This window comes from Urtica dioica, chromosome 4 (genome assembly GCF_054948205.1).
Source record: "Urtica dioica subsp. dioica isolate 48M chromosome 4, U.dioica_male_clone48M_v1_H2, whole genome shotgun sequence".
Lineage (NCBI taxonomy): Eukaryota > Viridiplantae > Streptophyta > Magnoliopsida > Rosales > Urticaceae > Urtica > Urtica dioica.
In genome coordinates, this window is record NC_142759.1 from 12,038,895 (window position 1) to 12,058,308 (window position 19,414).

The 19,414-nt window shown below is 32.8% G+C and overlaps 2 protein-coding genes across 4 annotated transcripts; both read right to left on the reverse strand.

Moving 5' to 3' along the window:
- Window positions 1-3,687: 3,687 nt before the first annotated feature.
- Window positions 3,688-7,673, reverse strand: LOC149400478 (protein transport Sec1a-like). Of its 3 annotated transcripts, none has more exons than XM_089612207.1 (20): window positions 7,618-7,673; window positions 7,448-7,529; window positions 7,257-7,335; window positions 7,098-7,148; window positions 6,882-6,978; window positions 6,753-6,785; window positions 6,552-6,677; window positions 6,139-6,330; window positions 5,973-6,059; window positions 5,794-5,892; window positions 5,646-5,715; window positions 5,451-5,554; window positions 5,231-5,356; window positions 5,030-5,125; window positions 4,816-4,929; window positions 4,660-4,737; window positions 4,332-4,552; window positions 4,056-4,146; window positions 3,875-3,964; window positions 3,688-3,768 (listed from the first exon to the last, which is right to left on the reverse strand). In XM_089612207.1, exons 1-20 carry the CDS (start codon window positions 7,657-7,659, stop codon window positions 3,715-3,717), a joined length of 1,932 nt encoding a protein of 643 aa, XP_089468333.1. In that variant the 5' UTR covers window positions 7,660-7,673; the 3' UTR covers window positions 3,688-3,714. The 3 variants fall into 3 exon arrangements, with proteins under 3 accessions (XP_089468333.1, XP_089468335.1, XP_089468334.1); XM_089612209.1 differs by having other exon boundaries at window positions 5,451-5,547; window positions 5,639-5,715; XM_089612208.1 differs by having other exon boundaries at window positions 5,451-5,550; window positions 5,639-5,715.
- An 8,755-nt stretch (window positions 7,674-16,428) lies between these two features.
- LOC149400479 (vestitone reductase-like) lies at window positions 16,429-19,078 on the reverse strand. The gene is made up of 5 exons (XM_089612999.1): window positions 18,827-19,078; window positions 18,562-18,731; window positions 18,149-18,494; window positions 16,866-17,064; window positions 16,429-16,759 (listed from the first exon to the last, which is right to left on the reverse strand). Exons 1-5 carry the CDS (start codon window positions 18,948-18,950, stop codon window positions 16,621-16,623), a joined length of 978 nt encoding a protein of 325 aa, XP_089469125.1. The 5' UTR covers window positions 18,951-19,078; the 3' UTR covers window positions 16,429-16,620.
- Between the last annotated feature and the right edge of the window lie 336 nt (window positions 19,079-19,414).

Genomic DNA, 19,414 nt, shown 5'->3' on the forward strand with positions numbered 1-19,414 from the left:
TCAGAGTTTTCAGTTTGTTTATGTGATGAATTTCAGACATTTCAGTTATTTTATGTGTTTGATTTCAGAGTTTTCAGTTAGTTTATGTGCTTGATTTCAGACATTTCAGTTCATTTTTGTAATGGATTTCAGATATTTCAGTTATTTTTTGTCAAGGATTTCAGACATTTCGGGTTATTCATGTATACATTACAAACCAAAATATCATCAAAAAAACTAGTCTAAAAAACTACCAAAGTAATTATCAAGAAACATTACAAACCCAATTTTCATCCAAAAAACTAGTCTCCAACACTATCAAAGTAATTTTCATCACCCTTTTTTCAGGCTTTTCAGTTTGGTTGTGTTCAACGGAGTGTAATCATCATGCTTTATGGGCCGCTTGCTCTTTCTCTTCGAAATTACACAATCCAACATAAAATAATTAAAAAACACATAAAAGTATACATTAGAAGTCAAATCTGTACAAGTTAAAAAGTTCGAAATGAAATCGAAATAATAGCTATAAACTTCGAAACTACAGACAACAATTTCAAGTTAAAAAGTTCGAAATGAAATCGAAATAACAGCTATAAACTTCGAAACTACAGACAACAATTTCAAGTTAAAAAGTTCGAAATGAAATCGAAATAACAGCTATAAACTTCGAAATTACAGACAACAATTTCAAGTTAAAAAGTTCGAAATGAAATCGAAATAACAGCTATAAACTTCGAAATTACAGACAACAATTTCGAACTTTTTTCTGGATCAAACATGACGAACTCAAACTCTTTTTCTCAGGAAATCAAACATCTCTCTTACAAAATATCATCGAATTAGGGATCGAAACTTACCCATTTTTCTTCTCTCAACTGTTTAACTACATAGAAGGCTCAAAAAATTTGAGTTTAAACGAATTAGGGCGTGGGCATCATAAAGTTCGAAATGCAATCGAAATAACAGCTATAAAGTTCGAAATTACAGACAACAATTTCGAACTTTTTTCTGGATACAACATGACGAACTCAAACTCTTTTTTTCAGGAAATCAAACACATAAAATAAAAAAATCGTCGAATTAGGGATCGAAACTTACCCATTCGTGCGTGGGGGTTTGCCGTTTGCCGTGCGTGGAGGTTGGCCGTGCGTGGGGGTTTGGGACGGGATGAGCGGGGTTTTTTTTTTTTTGGGTTTTGAATTGAAAATGGAAGGTATGGGAGGGCTGTGCGTTTTTTTTGTTTCAGAATTGAAAAACCACACGTGAGGGAAGGGAAGGGAAGGGGAGTGAGTGAGTGAAGGATTGATTTTGAAAAAAAAATTCATTTAAGGATAATTTGGACATTTTACATGGTGAGATGCTTGGTTTTCCTAAGGGAACCAAAACATGGTTTGGTTTTCAAATCACATGCTTTATCAAGCTTGCTTTATCAAGTTTCCCTTTAGAATCGGTAAGCTTCTATTAGGGCTGAAACTGGATCGGTTCGGTTTCTTACATTTTTTATATCCGAATCCGAATATTCGATTTTCAACAATTCGGTCCAATATCCGGTCCAGTTTAATATAAAACCGAAATTCGGTTATCCGATTTCTTAAATCAAATATCCGGTCCAATATCCGTTTTTCAAAATTCGGTTATCCGATTCTTTAAATTTCGGATCCAGTTTTATATCCGGTTTAAACAAACCGGTTATCCAGTTTTTAAAATACATATCTAGTTCTAAAATTATTACAATAATTTAAGTACGAGTACAAAACGAGTCATATAAAGCTCTAAAATAATAATTCATAGTCTAAAAAATAAAAAATAAAAGTTAGGTAAAAAATGTTTTGAAGTTTTTTTTTTTTTTTTTTTTTTTTTTTTCTTTTCAAAATCATGGTCTAGGTGGTTGTGAAAGATCTATGTTTAATTATTTTTAATTTAATTTTTTAAATAAAAAAAATTCGGTTATATAACCGATATCCAAATTTGTCTAAAATCAAATCCGATATCCGGTCCAGTTTTTGAAACCGGATCGGTTATCCGACTCCGAATTTCGGTTATCTGACGTGGCTCCAGATTTCGGTTTCGGTTCGGTTTGGATATCGGTTTTATCCGATTTTCAGTTCGGTTTTGTACGGCCCTAGCTTCTATGCCCGCTCCATTTTTTTCTCTTGAAAATGCCCTATAGTTGTATAAAATTTTAGACTAAAAATTAGCATTGATTTGAAAACAAATGTAAAATAGAGCTCATGCTGTTCAAAAAAATGAGGCAATCCCTACTGTCCTTATTTCTTCTTATTTTTTATTTTTATTTTTTTACGGAGGCCTTTTTTTTTCTTTCTAAAAAAGACATTATTTGCTATGAAATTGGTAAGTCTATATGCCATTTTATATGTTTTTATTATTGTAAGTCTCATATTTATATATAATTTTACGACATTGATTTGAAAATAAATTTGAAATGAGTAAATAGTGAATGGGACATTGTGTCCATTTCACTCTTTTTTTACGCAGATTTGGACGCGGATGTCATATTTTTTTTTCTTTAGTATTAGGTTTTTTTCTTCCTTTCCAAATATCTCTTTTTCTAAAATCAATATCAATATTTTGCGTTAAATTATATGTAAACGTGAGTCAAAATGAGAATAATATGAAAGGAGCATAAAAACTAGTGTTTAATGGTGCTAATTGCAAATAGACCTTAGGAATTACCATCTTCAAGTGTTTATTTCACAGTAGTGGTTAACTGGTCTAATTTACCTAGTGTTTCTCATTTGAAATTATCAATATTATAAACGTTGCAACTATACTATACGATCCAAAAAACAAAATATTATAAAATCAACAACGGTCTTGTTGAGATGTCTACTAGATAGATTTTCGGGGTCAAATTCGTGACGGAAAAATATATTGATCTCTTTAATCCTCTAACCCGGATCCTTAGAAGAACCGGTGGGAGATGCATGGGCTTCAAGAATTTCTTTTAGAAAGTATTGTCGCTTCTCTTGATGGGTCGAGCGAATTCTTTTAACAAGTTCCGACCGATAAGCCTATGCAATTTTAGCTCGAAAGTGATCACGGGCAAATTTATTGAATGGGTTCAGCGCTTCCTTGACTCGATGTGATTATTGGAGAATACTACTCCTGCTAGAGAAGCGATAGATAAGCGGATGAAAAAGAAAAAACGTGGAGGACTCTTAGGGATAAAATTTATACGAGTAAAACGTATGATCGAACGGAGTGAGGGCTTATTTTTTTAAGTGTTTGAGATGGTTTTGGTTCTCAGAGAATATGTATGAGATCATAAAAAAATGTGTGAGTTGGCCTCTCTCAAGACGTCAATCTTTTGAAACCTTAATCCATCTCTTCTTGACGTGTAAAGCCGTGGCTCGGTATTGGGACTTCTCAAGCATCTCTTCATTCTGCCCAAATTGGGAACTTATACTCTTTATTTTCTTCAGTTTTAGCTTTGGTGTTTTGTTTTTCTTCTATTCATTTTGTCTATTAACTAGTTACATCTCAAGGTTTGTAACATGGACACAAAGAATCATTTATAGACAGTCGATAGTCATTTTCTGTTATGATATGTAATACATATAGTTGATACAATTTAATACACTAACATGAGTTTCGTAAATTTCCTAAATCAATCGTTACAGTTTCTAACTTGAGTCCTTGATCATTACATAAACACAAAGCATATGTCAAGCTCTAGAGAGCCAAGAGCTGGTTTCTGATCTTTGCTACAAAAGTTCAAATTTTGAGGCCGTTGAGCAATAGATTCCCATCCAAGAGCATCTTCAATTTCTGCAACACAAAATTAAATCATAATATTAACGATAAGTGTCCCAATTATTTGAGATCCAAATAATACCAGAATGATAGATGCAAGGATAGGTGTAGTTCTTCTTACTGTAATGTACTGTGGTGGGTCATCGAAACTCGAAGAGCCCAATATTACTTCCCTTTTCAATTTCGCCGTAAGCTTGTGACAAACTCGAAGCTGATAACATATATATATATATTTTTTAAATGGATCAAAAATCAGTAAACCTGGACTAAGAAAAAAAAACACAGGGAGTATATAATAATACCTCAGACCGAGTTGCCCCGCCGATGACGAACACGAAAATGCGCTGCCCCAACTTACTAATATCCGCTGACGTATTCTTCGAAGTCATTTCGCTGAGAAAACATTATCTCATTTTTATTTTTTTCAAAACGGGGTCCTAAACACGCCCTTTAATACCGCGCGTTACTTCTTGTTTTATATATATAAGCATAAACCAACTCGCAACGAGATGAATAACACGTGATCTTATTAACTTTATAAGTCCTTTTTGTTATCCTTGACGAAAAGGGTTATATACCTTGTGCTTCCATTGGTCTCAGCGTTTCGGGAGCGAGCCCAATTGGCTGTACGCCTCGACCTACTAGAGTGAGGGCCCACGGTCTGACCTGGCGGCGATGGTGAGCTTTGGGTGCTAATCGTGTTTTCTTCCTTAGCCTTCGTCGTGTTCTCTGTAGGTTCGTTCACACACGAATACTCGCTTTTCGGCAATTGACCTTTGGAAAGATTCTCAATCACCTCCTGTATAGTGTTTGCACTAAATTATGATAAAAGTCTTGAACAAAAGAAATATGTAACAATTAAATGAAAAAAAAAATTAAATAGAGAAAATCAATCATAATTCATGCCTCTATCATCGGGTAAAATCTGAAGAGTTGCCACGCTTCTTCCTCGCCAGTGCGATCCTTTCTCGCGGATGCGGTTTTCTGTAATTACTCCAAATGTTAGGACTCACTAATTATTTTGTTACTAAATAAGTGTTTTTTTTTAATTTATTTTGTGACCTTATGGGCGTCGAATTTGAGAGAGAAGCTGCTGGCTGATTTCTTCTTCGAAGGTGCGCCGAGTAGCCTCATATTATGGATGATCTTCATGTCGTCGCGTGATAATTTGGCCAACTTGTTTAATTCAAAACAAAATGTCATAATGGAAAGCAGATGAAAGAAACATGATCATATAATATTGTGTGTTCTTCTAGCTATATAACTTTTTGTTTACCTGCATCAACATGGTGGCTTTGTCGCCTTCAAACTTCTCAGGGTACACCGACGCGAAAATCATCAGTAGTCGTAGCTTATTCTCGGGACTCGTGTCCTGTATAAGAACAACAATTATATTTTTTTTCATATATATATAGATTTTTTTAATGTTTTTCTCTTAAAATAAATTTCAAATAATGTAACTTGCTTCGCAAGTCACCTGCTTTGTCCGCAGAAAATTGATCACTTCCTTGGCTCCAGCGTCTCCAAAAACAAGATCTTGTTCGAGTTGCCCTAGTTCTCGAAGCCCCGTATCCCTAATTATTTTGTTGATTTTCCCAGCTATCTAAATATATAGAAGAAAAAAATATTGTACATCTACTCATTTTTTTGTCTATGGCAATGTGTCGCAACATGGCTCAAGATAGAGAGAGAACTACCTCTACATGGAGAGAGATCTTCTCAACCTGCTCTGTATATTGAGGCAAAGCTTGAACCATTTTTTGCAAGTCTCGCGTAGATAGTTCGTTACCCTCTCTGCTCACTCGAGAAAAGCGATATTGAATGGCCAAAATGTTTTTTTTTTTAATTATAAACTAAAATTCAATGCAGTGATTATGAGACCAACCTTGCACTCTGTTGCAGTTTTGCAGCTTTGTTGTTTGATACAAAGTTGGTCATCTTGTCATGCAATCTTTCACTAGCCTGATTTTTTTATACTCATAATATGCATAGTGTATATCGCAATTGATCAAAACAAAAATTACAAACTAGAAATCATACATCTGCTATGTGAGCATGTCTAAGTTCAAGCCAAATTGAATCGTTCTCTCCCAGAAGCACCTCTTTTTTCTCAGGCTTACCACCTGTTTTACTTGGAACCTAATTCGAAATATTTTTAATGTATAACAATAATAGTTATTACAATGAAAGCAAGAGAAGGAAAGTCATGGAAGACATACCTCAACAAAGTATTTGTTTCCATCGACGACGTCCAATAAGTCGCGAATCATGGCATCGTAAGTCCATTCGTGTATCACAGGTGCGATCTGTGTCAAAATGTTTATTACTCATTTCAAATTCAGCTGAATCAATTCTAGCATGACCAATATTTTTTATATCGCAAACCTGATCGATAGACCTATCCAAGATAAGGAGTTCACAAGTTTTTGTCTTTGGGAAATTTGGAATAGTGGATTTGTACTTGGAAATACAGTCCCAAACCGCGGAAGCGAGTTTGCTTGGAACTTGATCGCGTAACATCGCTGACGTGGACTCATCGACTCCCCTGGCTGCACGAAACCTTACACATGGAAGCTCCTGAAAAGTGGGCCCAATTTTGTTGTTTTTTTTTTTTTTTTTTTTCTAAACTGAGAGTGTTAAGTATCAAGATGGCGACTCTTTCAGATCCTCGTCATCTTTTACTAGTTCTCGTTTTAGGTTTGTGGGTTTGTAAACTATATTTAGTATCGTGAGGTTCTTATACAATAAGCCTCGTTAATTAGTTCATTTAGAGAAGAATAATAAATATATAATTATACCTTCAATGAAGCAAAAACCGTAGCGATTCTGCTAGCCATCGTGTTCAAGCAGGCATCGAGTTTTCGTGTATTCTCAACGTCGCCGAATAGATCCTCCAATGCCCTTTCATGGTCCGTGACAAAGGCCTGCGTCGATAAAAATATATTACCTTATTCCTAATGAATATATAATCAAGAGATATTAAGTAATTAGTCAAGTACCTGGCTATCGATCGGAAAATACTCCAAGTTCATCTGCCAAAGGAAGAAGGAAAAGAAATCAAGCAAGCTAATCAAGAACAGAGCTACTAATACTAGAGAAATGTAGTGAAAATAAAATTCTAATCATACCTCTCCCATTGCTCCGATTCGGGGCAATACGCTTGTGTCGCTCTTGATGCGATTCACAAGTTCCTTCGGCAAAGGCGAGCTGAAGAACAAGAAGGCCCTAAAGCAAAAAAAAAAAAAAAAAAGGTAAAAATAATGACAACACTTGAACAAATGAAAATCTTATTACTTTTTTATTTTTATTTTATTTTATAATATTTCTATGTTCTTATCCTTTACTTTCTGTACAACGGCTCTCTTCCGGACATGTCCGACAAGAACATGACAATGCTGCACATGAAGCACCAAATAATTTATGAAGAAGAGTTAAGTTAAAGCGCGGAAAAAAAAAATATTGAGCAAAGAAAAATATATATATATATATATATATTATGGTACTTTTCTTTGGATGGTTGAATGTAATAGACAGCATCCATGGACGGCAAAGGCTCTCTGCGCCGGAAAAGGTCTTCTACCACTGTAAGTACAAACAGAATATCTTTATTTAATTATTAGTGAAATTCTATTAATCATTTAGAGCCTGATATATATGAAATTGATTGAATTTTGTGACTGAAATATATGCATACATGAAACTCCTTGGTCTGTAATATCTGACATTTTGCATGAATGGGACATGACTTTCACTGTAACTTTATCCATGATGAGTACCTACATAAAACAAAATATATTAATCAAATGTGTGTTGGTGCAGACAAAAAAACCTATCTATAAATTGTAGTAATGCTTATAGGTATACCTTCCAAGATCTCGAGTCTCCTTTTTTGGTCGATCCGAGCATTTCAAGCAATAGTCCTGTAATATTTACAGGACCAAATTTATTCCAAGAAAACGAATATATAATTATAATGAGAGCAAGAGAGAGAGGGATATAGAGCTCACGGTCGCGACTGAATTGACCAAAGATTTTGTAGTCTGTGGAACCGCCATTAGAGGAGGCATCGAACTCTGAGGAAATAACAAATGCTCTTATGAAGAAATGGGAATAATACAGAAAGATGATGTTGCGTACGAGTTAAGAAACGAGAGAGAGGTCTTCGTATTTTGACACGTGGATAACGGTAACGAGACCCCACAAACTCTATATATTTTGACCAAAAAAAATATTAATAAGGGTCTTGGTTTATTAATAAGGATCTATTAGCTATATAGTCATATTTATTGTTGGGTCTTTTAGCTATATAGTCATTTGACTTATCGCGTTTTGTATAATAGCCAACCTTTTGTTAATTTTCTATATATAGCCACCTCAACTTATTTACGGAACTAAAAAAGACAAAAAAACCCAAAATATGCGGGAATGTTTTTGGGTATTTTTGTCTTTTTGAGTGCCGTAAATAAGTTGAGGTGACTATTTACAAAAAATTTATAAAAAGTTGGCTATCTAGCAATTCTTATACTTACGGTGGCGTATTTGGCTATTTTTTTGTTTATTGTTTCACGTTGTTATATAGTCAATGTTTCGTAAATCTTAAGTAAATAGTCACATTCATATATTTACACGTGTAAATTGACGTAAATACCCCACCATTTTATTTCAATGAAAGGATAAATCAGGAATGTCACGTCATCTTCATGACTATTTATCTAAGATTTATGAAACGTTCACTATATAGCAATCTCAAACGTTTTAGTGGACTAACTACCTAATTTATTGCATTAATAATCGGTGTCATGTGGTACCTAGTTAAGGGTCAAATTGGTTATTTTTCTTACATCTCCCCCCAAGATTCCACGTATCATATACATCCTAAAATAAAACTTTAAATACTAGAAGAAAAACACCTATACCTAACAAGATTAATGAAATACCCAAAATTGTAGTCATTTTATTTCTATCTTTCCATACGTAACCAAACAAATGAAAAAAATTCATCAAGAGTTTAAGGGCCCATAAGTGCATGATAAATACCACCAAAGCTTCGATGAAAATAAAAGATTTTTTCATTTATTTTGGTCGATAATTCTACACTTCAAGGCTAGCCCAGGCATATATATTGTCGTGCGCAAATCTATTGATGAGTTTATTTGAAATCTTAAAATAAAAATTTAACGTTGGTAATAATTTAATTATAATTGATGAATTTTTTTCCCCCATGTAATTAGTAACACAAACACATCCTCTATACAACTAGCTTTGCGTGCATCAAAACTATTCTAAATCAACATGGAATTGCGCAGAAGGTTTTTAATGCACAAACACACGAGATATTTTTCACGATGACTATTTTGCATAAATGTCATATACGAGAAAATCAATTGCAAGGAAAATAATCCCAACGATATAAATTATACATAAATTGAATTCGTTAGAGATAATAAGCAATAACATTAATTCACTTAATAAAAAAAAAATCCAGAAAGCCGAGAAACACATACCTCCGGACATAATAATCAAAAATAAATTTTGTGAAGGATCACCCAGACTTTCAAAACGATTTGTTCTAAGACCTTAATCCATGCAACGATGGTATTGACACGGTTTCGAATTTGCGTTTATTTCTTGTAGTTTTTTTTACTTTTCTTTTCGAAAGAAATAAAAATTAACTTGACGTGGGTGGTTAACTCTAGTTCCATGTGTCACAAAATCCACAACCTAAGGGAAATTATTGCCACAAATAAAATAAAATTATACTTAAATATATCAGAGGAGAAAAGGGAAAAAAAAGCTTAATGTGTTTTTCGGTCGTTTGATCACACAAAATAAATGGAATTTGGATAAAAAATAAAAAAATTAAAAAAATAATGAAAAAAATTCAGTGAGTTCTCGATGGATGGAGTTCAATTTTGAATCTTCTTCCCATAAAAAATGAATTTTCATGAAACAATCAGTGACATTCCAACAAAAAGTGTCATTTTTATTTTTATTTTTTGAAGAAAGAATACTTTTATAAGCAATGGGTATTTTTCATATTGATAATTTGCTTCCTTATAAATAAGCGACAACTAAACTCCTAGATATGTAGACAATGTACTAGTTGCATCCAAACAAAAATAAACGGAACCAGACTCATTTTATTTTTGAGTGTTTATCAAGAGCTTGCATAACAACCTTAGCATATTTGATTCCACAAAACAAATAGACAATTTAGATGTTCATGATAAACTACGACGAAGACGTAAGAGACTCGACTTCTTTCATTGTAACTTTGCCTATAAGGTTTGACCCAAGACAGTCATGACAAAGCTAGATGAGTTGTGAATTTTTCGGGTTTGAACATTGACGTTGAGCTTGAAATAATCACAACTTGGTGTCATCCATCTTTCTTGGGATATAATTGGTACATGACCTCCCTCCAAACTCAGAGTATATGCTGCCTAGTTTCGACATATTGATATTTCGCTCACTTAGTGATTTGATATGGCTCCTTTTTGGCTTCAACAATGATTCTCTAATTCTTAACATTCCAAATACACCCATAATTCAGTAGCGGAGAAAGTATTCATCAATGTTTTCTTTACGATCTTGCTCTTTTTTATGTGGAAATTCCACAAATTCCTTGTTTGAAGATGGTGAATATCTCGTATTTTCAAACCTTAAATAAGCACCTCGTTTTATTATTTTCAGTCAATTTTTTTCTTATTATAAATGAAACTATATACAAGGAAAAAGAAAATTAAATGAAGTGGTAGCTAGTTTGGTCTAATGGTACTCCCATATATCTTGGTTGAGAGGTCTTGGGTTTGAACCTCATGGGCTGCAGAAATACATGCCCCTTTACAGGTGGAAGATTTATCCTCTTTCAGTTTAATGATCCCTAAATCATGTAATCGTGTTTAATAGTACTACATACGCTTGCACTACTAATATATCATGGAAGGTGCCAACAATGGTACAGTAAAGATACGTGGAAAGATAAAGGAACATGGAAGGTGCCAACAAGGGTACAAAAGAGTCCAAGCCAACAATCATCATTCGCAACGATGTACGTTAAACTCTTCTTCATAGCAATTATATCATTAATTAAAGGATCCCTTAATTAAACCAAATTAGATTACTAGGGTTTCACTAAACTGTTTTCAATAATAATCTCTTGCTTAGATTGGAAGAATACTGCTTAATGCGTTTCTCTATTTGAGAATCAAAGTAAATACGCAAAAGGATTCCATTCTCGCAATATTCCATACCGCGGTATATTATATCTCGATCCTGGTTACATTTTTGTATTTTCTTTTTTCGAATATTCATTGCACAAGCGATTTCTCTTGGTAATTTAATATAGGGATATGGTGATGGGAATGACATGTCGCTCGGACGTTCTTGATCTGAATGAAATCTAAGGACGACCGTAATAAACTAGCCACGAGGATTCAAGAGGATGCACCATCATTAAGAGAATTTATAGCTTAGGCTTCGCTTATGTACCGATAGGTAGCTTGGGATTTTTGCAACCGATATATAAATATATTTATTTTTTGTTTCGGAAGAGAATTTTTGTTTGATGTTATTCATAGCTTCATGTGCTATTATGAGGTCTCTATAAGGGAAATTTTTTTTTTAAAAAAGGTACTTTTCATGGAAATTATTCATTATAAAGTTCATGTATGTTTTTGAGAGCCTACTGATCTTTGTTTTTGCATGTAATAATAATATATAATTAGCACTCAGAAACAATTTACCTATCTCTATTGTGATTTGCTTTGATTTATTCCAGCAATGATATTCTTTTCTCCTTTTAACCAAAGTTATGATGATCGAAATCAGTAGACATGTCTTGTTTTCTGATATTGCTTGTTTGATACAATACATCTATAGAATCATTATAAAATCATATCCAAATACAATCTACTATCGTAACAATGTAAGAAAACACATTAAATTGAATATTTACATTACATATCTTATAATTTAATTTATCATTGGATGATAGAGACCAATTCCGTGATCACACAATCCTCGGCCTCATGAGTACTCAATTCGAAGTAGTCTTCACCCCTTCGACTCTCGTATCAGTTACGTCCATTGCATGTGAAACTTTTTCTCTGTAACTAGTCATGTCAACCGCAAGGCGATATATATCCTAAATAAAGAGCAAGTTGATAATGTCAAATCACTTGTGAACATGAGCAACAAAAACAAAAAGAAGCTATTGTAATGAAATATATAATAAATAAACCATATTCAAACAATAGAGTAAAGGATACTCTTGAAAAATGTCCAAACATATATAATACTTTTTTATACACAACTTATAAGATAATAAATCACCAAAATTTCTAATTTTTTTTTACAAACAAACAAAATCACTAAGAAACTGAACATAACTTCCAAATCTAAAACTCGTATTTTTTTAACAAACATCAGGGCGTTAAGTACAATTAAACAATAAATTGAACCTGAAAATATTTTTGGGTGTAGTAAAAAAACAATATTAATGTTATCGTCAAACAAATTTAATGCTACTTTCAAACAATTTATAAACACGGATAATATGTTATTTATATATACAAGCATATATAATAAATCACTAACAACTCTATTTTTCATAAAACAAAAACAATAAGAAGCAACTCACACCTTCGGAATCATCAAACCACACTTTTTATGTACACAAATAGGGAGTATTAACCAATAAACAACAAATCGAACAATACACTTTTTGTAAAACCAAAAAAAAATAAAAATCGTTAAGACTATTGTTTTGACTACATCGAATGTCCATTAGGAGGTTTGAAAGTTATGGGTTATGCTTGCGTTTTTATATGAAAAAATATACTTTTATTTTGTGATTTTTTATGTTGATCTTAACAATCAAACAATAAGCTGAAACTGTAAATATTTTTTTGGGTCTAGTCAAACAACAATACTAATGTTACTTTCAAACAATATTAATGATACTTTCAAACAATTTTTATGAACAAGCCTGTTATTTCATAGACAAACAAAATAAATAAGAAACAACTCACACATTCGAAATCATCAAAATACACTTTTGGTACACAAATAGGGAGTATTAACCATTAAACAACAAATAGAACACGACAATTTTTTAAAACGAAAAAATCGTTAAGACTATTGTTTTTGCTACATCTAATGTTCATTTTTTTTTATTATTAAAACAGGGTTTTGGAGGTTTGGAAGTTGTGGGTTATGCTTGCGCTTTTATGTGAAAAGTACACTTTTATTGTGTATATTTATGTTTATGTTTGTGTAGAAAAATGTAGTGTTTATGTTTGGAACTCATAGATTGTTGATTTTAATAACAAGTTTAAAAAAATGCGGTCAATTGTTTTTTATACATTATTTTTTTTAAAGGTAAAAAAAATTAATGTATAAAAAATAATTGGCCATGTTTTTTTAATGCATTATTGAATCTCAAAAATGTTTAGAATTGGTCATTGTGAGCTAAATAATAAGAACAAAAATATAAGACACCAAACAATAAATTTTTTGGTCGCCAAACAATAAATTTTCTGAATATTAGTATAAAAAAACGTTAGATACGTATCAGCTAATAAAAAAAAGGATTGATTAAAAAAGTCAACATATAATTGTAGGCTGAAAATTCTAACAATTAGAGCCACAATTATTTTTAAAAATAAATGCATAAGCAAACAATTAGCATTAAAGTTATTAGTTGTTAAAAAAAATATAAGCTACAAAGAAATATAGTCTCACATACCTCACTTCGTAATTGAAGATTGTCATAAAAGGGGTGGGTCATCATGTTGAAGCACAATGCTCTGAAGATGAAAACACCACATATGACCCTGAAAGAGCGTCGATCTCATGGTTATTATATCATTGCACATTATTATTATATGTAAAAGTGGTAAAAAAAAAACTCACCGGAATCGGACTAGCAACAGACACTTGGCCCAAACGACTAGTGTACATGAATGAGAATGCAAAGTAAGGCATAACATTATCTCGAGCGTGTTTTCCAACAACTTTTATATCATTATTGAGGCGTTTGGATATGTCCACACCAAAAGTGTCCACTAGCGTTTGTGGCGAAATAGCTGGTACATCGTCATGTAATCTACTTGCTTTTATCGTTGTTGCGTCCGCTGTCACTATCGCCCAACAAATAGAAAGTTGTCGTTGATGGAAAACATTGGTCGTAATCTCATTTCTAATGCTCACATAATACTGCAATAAATGTGGCTAAATAGCTGGTACATCTTCATGTAATCTCCTTGCTTTTATCGTTGTTGCGTCCGTCGTCGCTATCGCCCAACATATAGAAAATTGTCGTTGATGGAAAACATTGATCGTAATCTCATTTTCAATGATCACATAATACTGCAATAAATCAACAATATTGCCTATAAAAAAAAGATGAAAAAATAAAGAGAACATAGGACTAGAAAAATGGCGCTATTGGTTGAACTAAAAAATTACATTAAAAAAAAATTAAAACCACCATTTATCTTATAATTATTCCATACCGTTCTTCATATGGAAATATATTAATCACTATTTAACATGTCTAATAGCCCTTATTTTTCTATTCATATAAAAAAAATTAAAAATAGACTCTTTAAGTAGCTTTATACTTAAGAATCATGTTAAAAAAATGTTATTTATTTGGTAATAGATAGGGTCTAATGTTATTTATACGTGACCTCATATTTACATAATATATATTATAAAGGTACGATATATGATATATAACTATATTGCGGTTAGTTTTTTAATGTTATATAACTATATTGCGGTTTGATCTTGAATCGCTTGTTTTGTGCCTTTAATGTGTCGAGAAAGGATCGGACCGTTTAGGACCATTACGTAGGGGTGAATGATACAAATATATGGATGAGTTCCGAGTTAAAGTGCATTGATCATTCTATTTAATTTTATGATGTCTAATGGATGAAAATAAATTAAAACGTTTCAAAATGGATCTCTTGAATACGTCAAGTATAAAGTGTTTTATAGCCGATCATCTTTGAGACAAATGACCTAATTAAGTTGAGAATATACTAATCTTTTGACGAGTAATGAGGTGAATGAAGATCTCGATGTATATGTTACTTAGTTGAGTTGTGTCCAACGTTATAAGTGTCAACAAATGATGACTTGACCATGTCGATCAATTTTACTATTAATTGGTAATTTGTTACGTTGTTACTTATATGGCAAGAGATATTGCACTAATCGGAAAAAAAAACAATGCACATAAATACATAATATTAAAAATTATTAGATCTATAAATATTTCAATGTTTAAAATGGTGTCGATTTACGTCGAAATTGCATAAAAGTGTCATGTTGTTTGGCGCTCATCGTTATTAAAAATCAAGATCTTTCAGTGACGAGGAAGAAGAAAATGAAGCCGTATAAGATAAGAGTGAGAGAAAACTTTGGAGACGGGAGAGAAGACAATAATATTCTCCGACGACATTAATATGAAGATAATTTTGTAACTGCAAATAAGAGAGGAAATAGAGGAAAAAGCCTTTACTTTTCTATATTTTATTTGCTCATCAATTACAGTAGCATTTTCTAAATTTCTAAATGTATACACGTACAAGATAACTTTTGGGAAAGTAATAAATGACCACACATAAAAGTAGAATTGACCAATCAGAATAGAGTAAAAAATAACACAATTTCTATTGGACGAGCCTGTGATAGCGGTAATATGCTGGTATTAATCGCCCAACGGATTCTTTGATAGAAATTTTGGCTGTCGCCAATTCATCTCTTTGGCTATTTTCTTAAAAATTTGTAAACGTTGGCTACATCTAGTTTAGTTTTAATTACAAATCTACAACGCCCCGTTTATAATGTGATAAAGCCACATGATGGTTCAACCGTGTGTCGCTCGAATTTTTTCAAACCCAAAGTCCATTTTGTATGTTATGGCTTCATAACCAAATAAGAGTATTATTTATTTAAAAGTAATTTTTAAGTTTGCACATGCCTATAAGATAAATTTTGCTTCCATGTGTACCTATATAATAAACGAATTATGTAAAAACCTATGTAATACTAGTATGCTATAACATCCAGAGAAAGTGAAATGTCTACTAATATAATGGTGTAAAATAATCCTATGAATTAAAATTAATTAAATGAAAATATTAATGCTTAATATATATAATAATAATTCAACTGATAATATTATGATCAAAGTTTACAACAATACTTTTTGGGTAATTTCTTAATCAACAAATGAGCATGACAACAAAAGATCACATAACACTTATCTATTACTGTGAATAATGGTATAGGGGTTCTCTAAACTTTCTTTGTGAATAGCTACCGTGAATAAGAATATGAAAAACTTATTCTCAAGGTCGAGCATAGGTTGCACTTTTTTTATTGCATAATTTTGTGTTCATAAAATCCTATATCCTAATTGCGTATCTGTTTTTATAAATTAAAAAATAAAAATAAAAACTCTTGAGCATGGATTCTATTAAGCTGAGAGTATGTAAATTTTTTTGACATTATCATTAAGATTTTCGACAATTTATATAAATAATTTATCGCTTTAAAAAATTTAATCACAACAATCATTTTTTTTTTGTTTTGAAATCTTTACTTGCACATTTGAGCTATTTCATTAATTTTAGATAAATCTTCGAACAAAGCTCATGGTTCAAAAACTTCTCAGAGGAATCATATTACACTTTAACAAAATAGAATTCTACAAAGAGCACTGTTATTCGTCCCGATTCACGAGTTCGAACGATCTACTCAGGGATTGACAAGTGTACAATTTTAAACAGTGTTTATCACTCTGTGGGAAAGGATCGTGAGTCGTAATTCGTGCCTAAAATCATTTCCGTTCTACAAATAACCCTTTTCTTTGCAGCATTTTATTGCATCTTCGAACATCTCTTCAACGCCATGCTTGAATTCGAAACCCGAATCCAAAAGCTTCTTTGACGAGAGCGATGGAAATTTGAACGGTCTTTCATTCTCAGAACTGCACGAATGAATAAAACAATGATGAATAAAACAATGATGAATAAATCAAACAAAGCATATATCAGAAAATAGAAGATGAGTAGTTAAATGGAGCAAGAACTAACTTTTCAACAGGAATGTTAAGCTCTGGGTATTTGGCGCCAAGAAACGCAGCCACGCTTTTGACCGACGTGGTTTTAAATGCACAATTGTATCTCCCTTTTGCGTCGCCGTGCTCAAATAAGAAAATGTGAGCTCTTGCCACATCGTCCACGTGGACTATGTCCATGTCTGTATGTTTACCAAACACGTCATCATTTTTACCTGCACAAAGAAATTAAAGTCCTATGGTTATATAATCATATAGAAATTTTAACCTTGCATGATAGTCAACGTCTGTTTAATTATAGTTAATTAATTACTGATTCTATCAACAACAATCAATTGATAAGTTTTCCTAAATAATCCACTGTCATTGACAATTAACGGGAGGAAATTATTTGAACAAAATTGTCAATTAATTATTATTAATATAAACAGTAGCTAATTAATTATAAATAATTAAACGTTGGCTATGTAGAAAATAATAAGTTTGATATCGATTAGTTGCTTATAAATATCAAGAAATTAAACGATTCAATCATATAAAAGAAAATTATAATAAAGTTGTAGAACAATATTGGATTTATCATTTTGATCATTAAATTAATGAAAAATAGACGAATATATATATTAGCATTTACTAAACTTATTTTTCATAATCAACTAAAACCATAATTTGGACAAAAGATAAGATAAAATAAAATAATATTTTCACATTGGACATACTAATAAAATTGGTCAAATTGTTATTTCAATTTATTATGGAAAATGAGTTATGAAATTCTAATAGATTCGTCTATTTTCCTAAATTCATAGATCGCAAAATATATTTATCTCTGTCATTTTTATTTTATTTTTTTGTCTAGTTTTTCATCGATTTTTAGACAGTGTGTTAAGTGTGCAGCTGTGCATGTGGCTTTATTTTAATATTTTTTTGTGGTAAAATTGTCAATTTTTCTAAAAGTTGATGTAGACATTGATTGAAAAAACAAAACAATTTGACAAAAAATAAGACGATCGACAAGTTGGGGATACAAAGTCAAAGAGGTTGAATTTGAATACAATTTTTTTAATTTTACCCTAAAATAAAGAGCAATGCTATTTGTCCCTATTCACGATTAGTGACGATCTACTCACGTGTTGACACGTGGCAGTTCGTTGTCACGTGTCAACACGTGAGTGGATCGTCACTAATCGTGAATCGGGACAAAAATCAATTCCGTAAAATAAATATAGCACTCATATTCTGTTTGATTAATAAAAATTAGAAAAGAAAAATAAATATAAATCTCGCAAGTAATCATACCTAAAACAAAATTCAAGGTTGTGTGGACTGAGCCAGGAAATTTGGGGCAGATGAAAGGACCAACCACCAGTGAAGGAATGAGCGTGACGACTTCAAGTCCATTCTTCTCCGAAAATTCCAGAACCGCCTTCTCCGTCAGCGTCTTCGAAAGCGAGTACGAACCTCTCATATGCTCAACATCGCTCCAGAAACTCTCGTCCATCACGTCCGTGCCGGAATTTCCGTCGCCGTTGATCACCACCGCCGAGGCGCTCGACGTGTAGACCACGCGCTTCACCGTCTTCGAATTCAGGCACGCGCTTAGTATCGACACCGCTCCGTCCACCGATCTCGCGACCACCGCTTCCTGAGAAAGAAGATGAAAAAATAAATAAGCTTCTAATTTTCTCATTACTCCGTGGCTTCGTGTCTACCTCCGGCTCTTTGCCCTCCATATCCACGGGAGTTGCCACGTGGAAGACTCCTACGCAGCCTTCGATGGCCGCGCCGAAGCTCGCCGGATCTGTCAGATCGGCGGCGAAGATCTCGAGATTCTCCGATGCTCCAGGTAGGTTTGTGAGGAAGCTTAGGTCTCTCTTCTTCTCTGTCACAGAAGATAAATGAAATAAAATAAATTAAATTAAGAAAATTATAAATGTTCAACATTTGGATGAGTTTGGTGGATCGGCGATGGATCACCTGAGGAAGATCGGACGGTTGTGCGGACGGAGTAGCCGTGATCGAGAAGTCTCATGATGAGCCATGATCCTATGAATCCCGTACCACCGGTCACACAGACCGTTCCTTTCTCTGCACAACTCATTTTTCTTGGAATAGAGAGAGAGAGAGAGAGATGGTTGATTTTGATGGAATGTGATCAGGAAATAATATCGCTACGCACTGTAAGTGGTGGCTGGTGAATTGGATGGTACATTTTGTGAACATACTGACACGTCATATATTCTGGTTGGTGGGATAATTGTAAAGAGCTAAAGGAGCTTAGGTAAGGAGTAACTGTTTTTTTTGTTTAGAGGATTCGAAAAAAAAAAATGATCCAAATACTAATACTGAGATTCTAATTATTATCGGGTGCTATAACCGCTAAACTAGTACCGTTTGAATATGGGAAAATAATACATTTATACCCTATGTTTTAGTGAAATGCCGAGTTTAACCATCGGTTTTAAAAAATGTCGAGTTCATACCATCTGTTTAACTAAAATGACGAAATTATATCTTCTGTTTCACTAAAATGACGAAATTATACCCTGAAATGAATAACAGCGT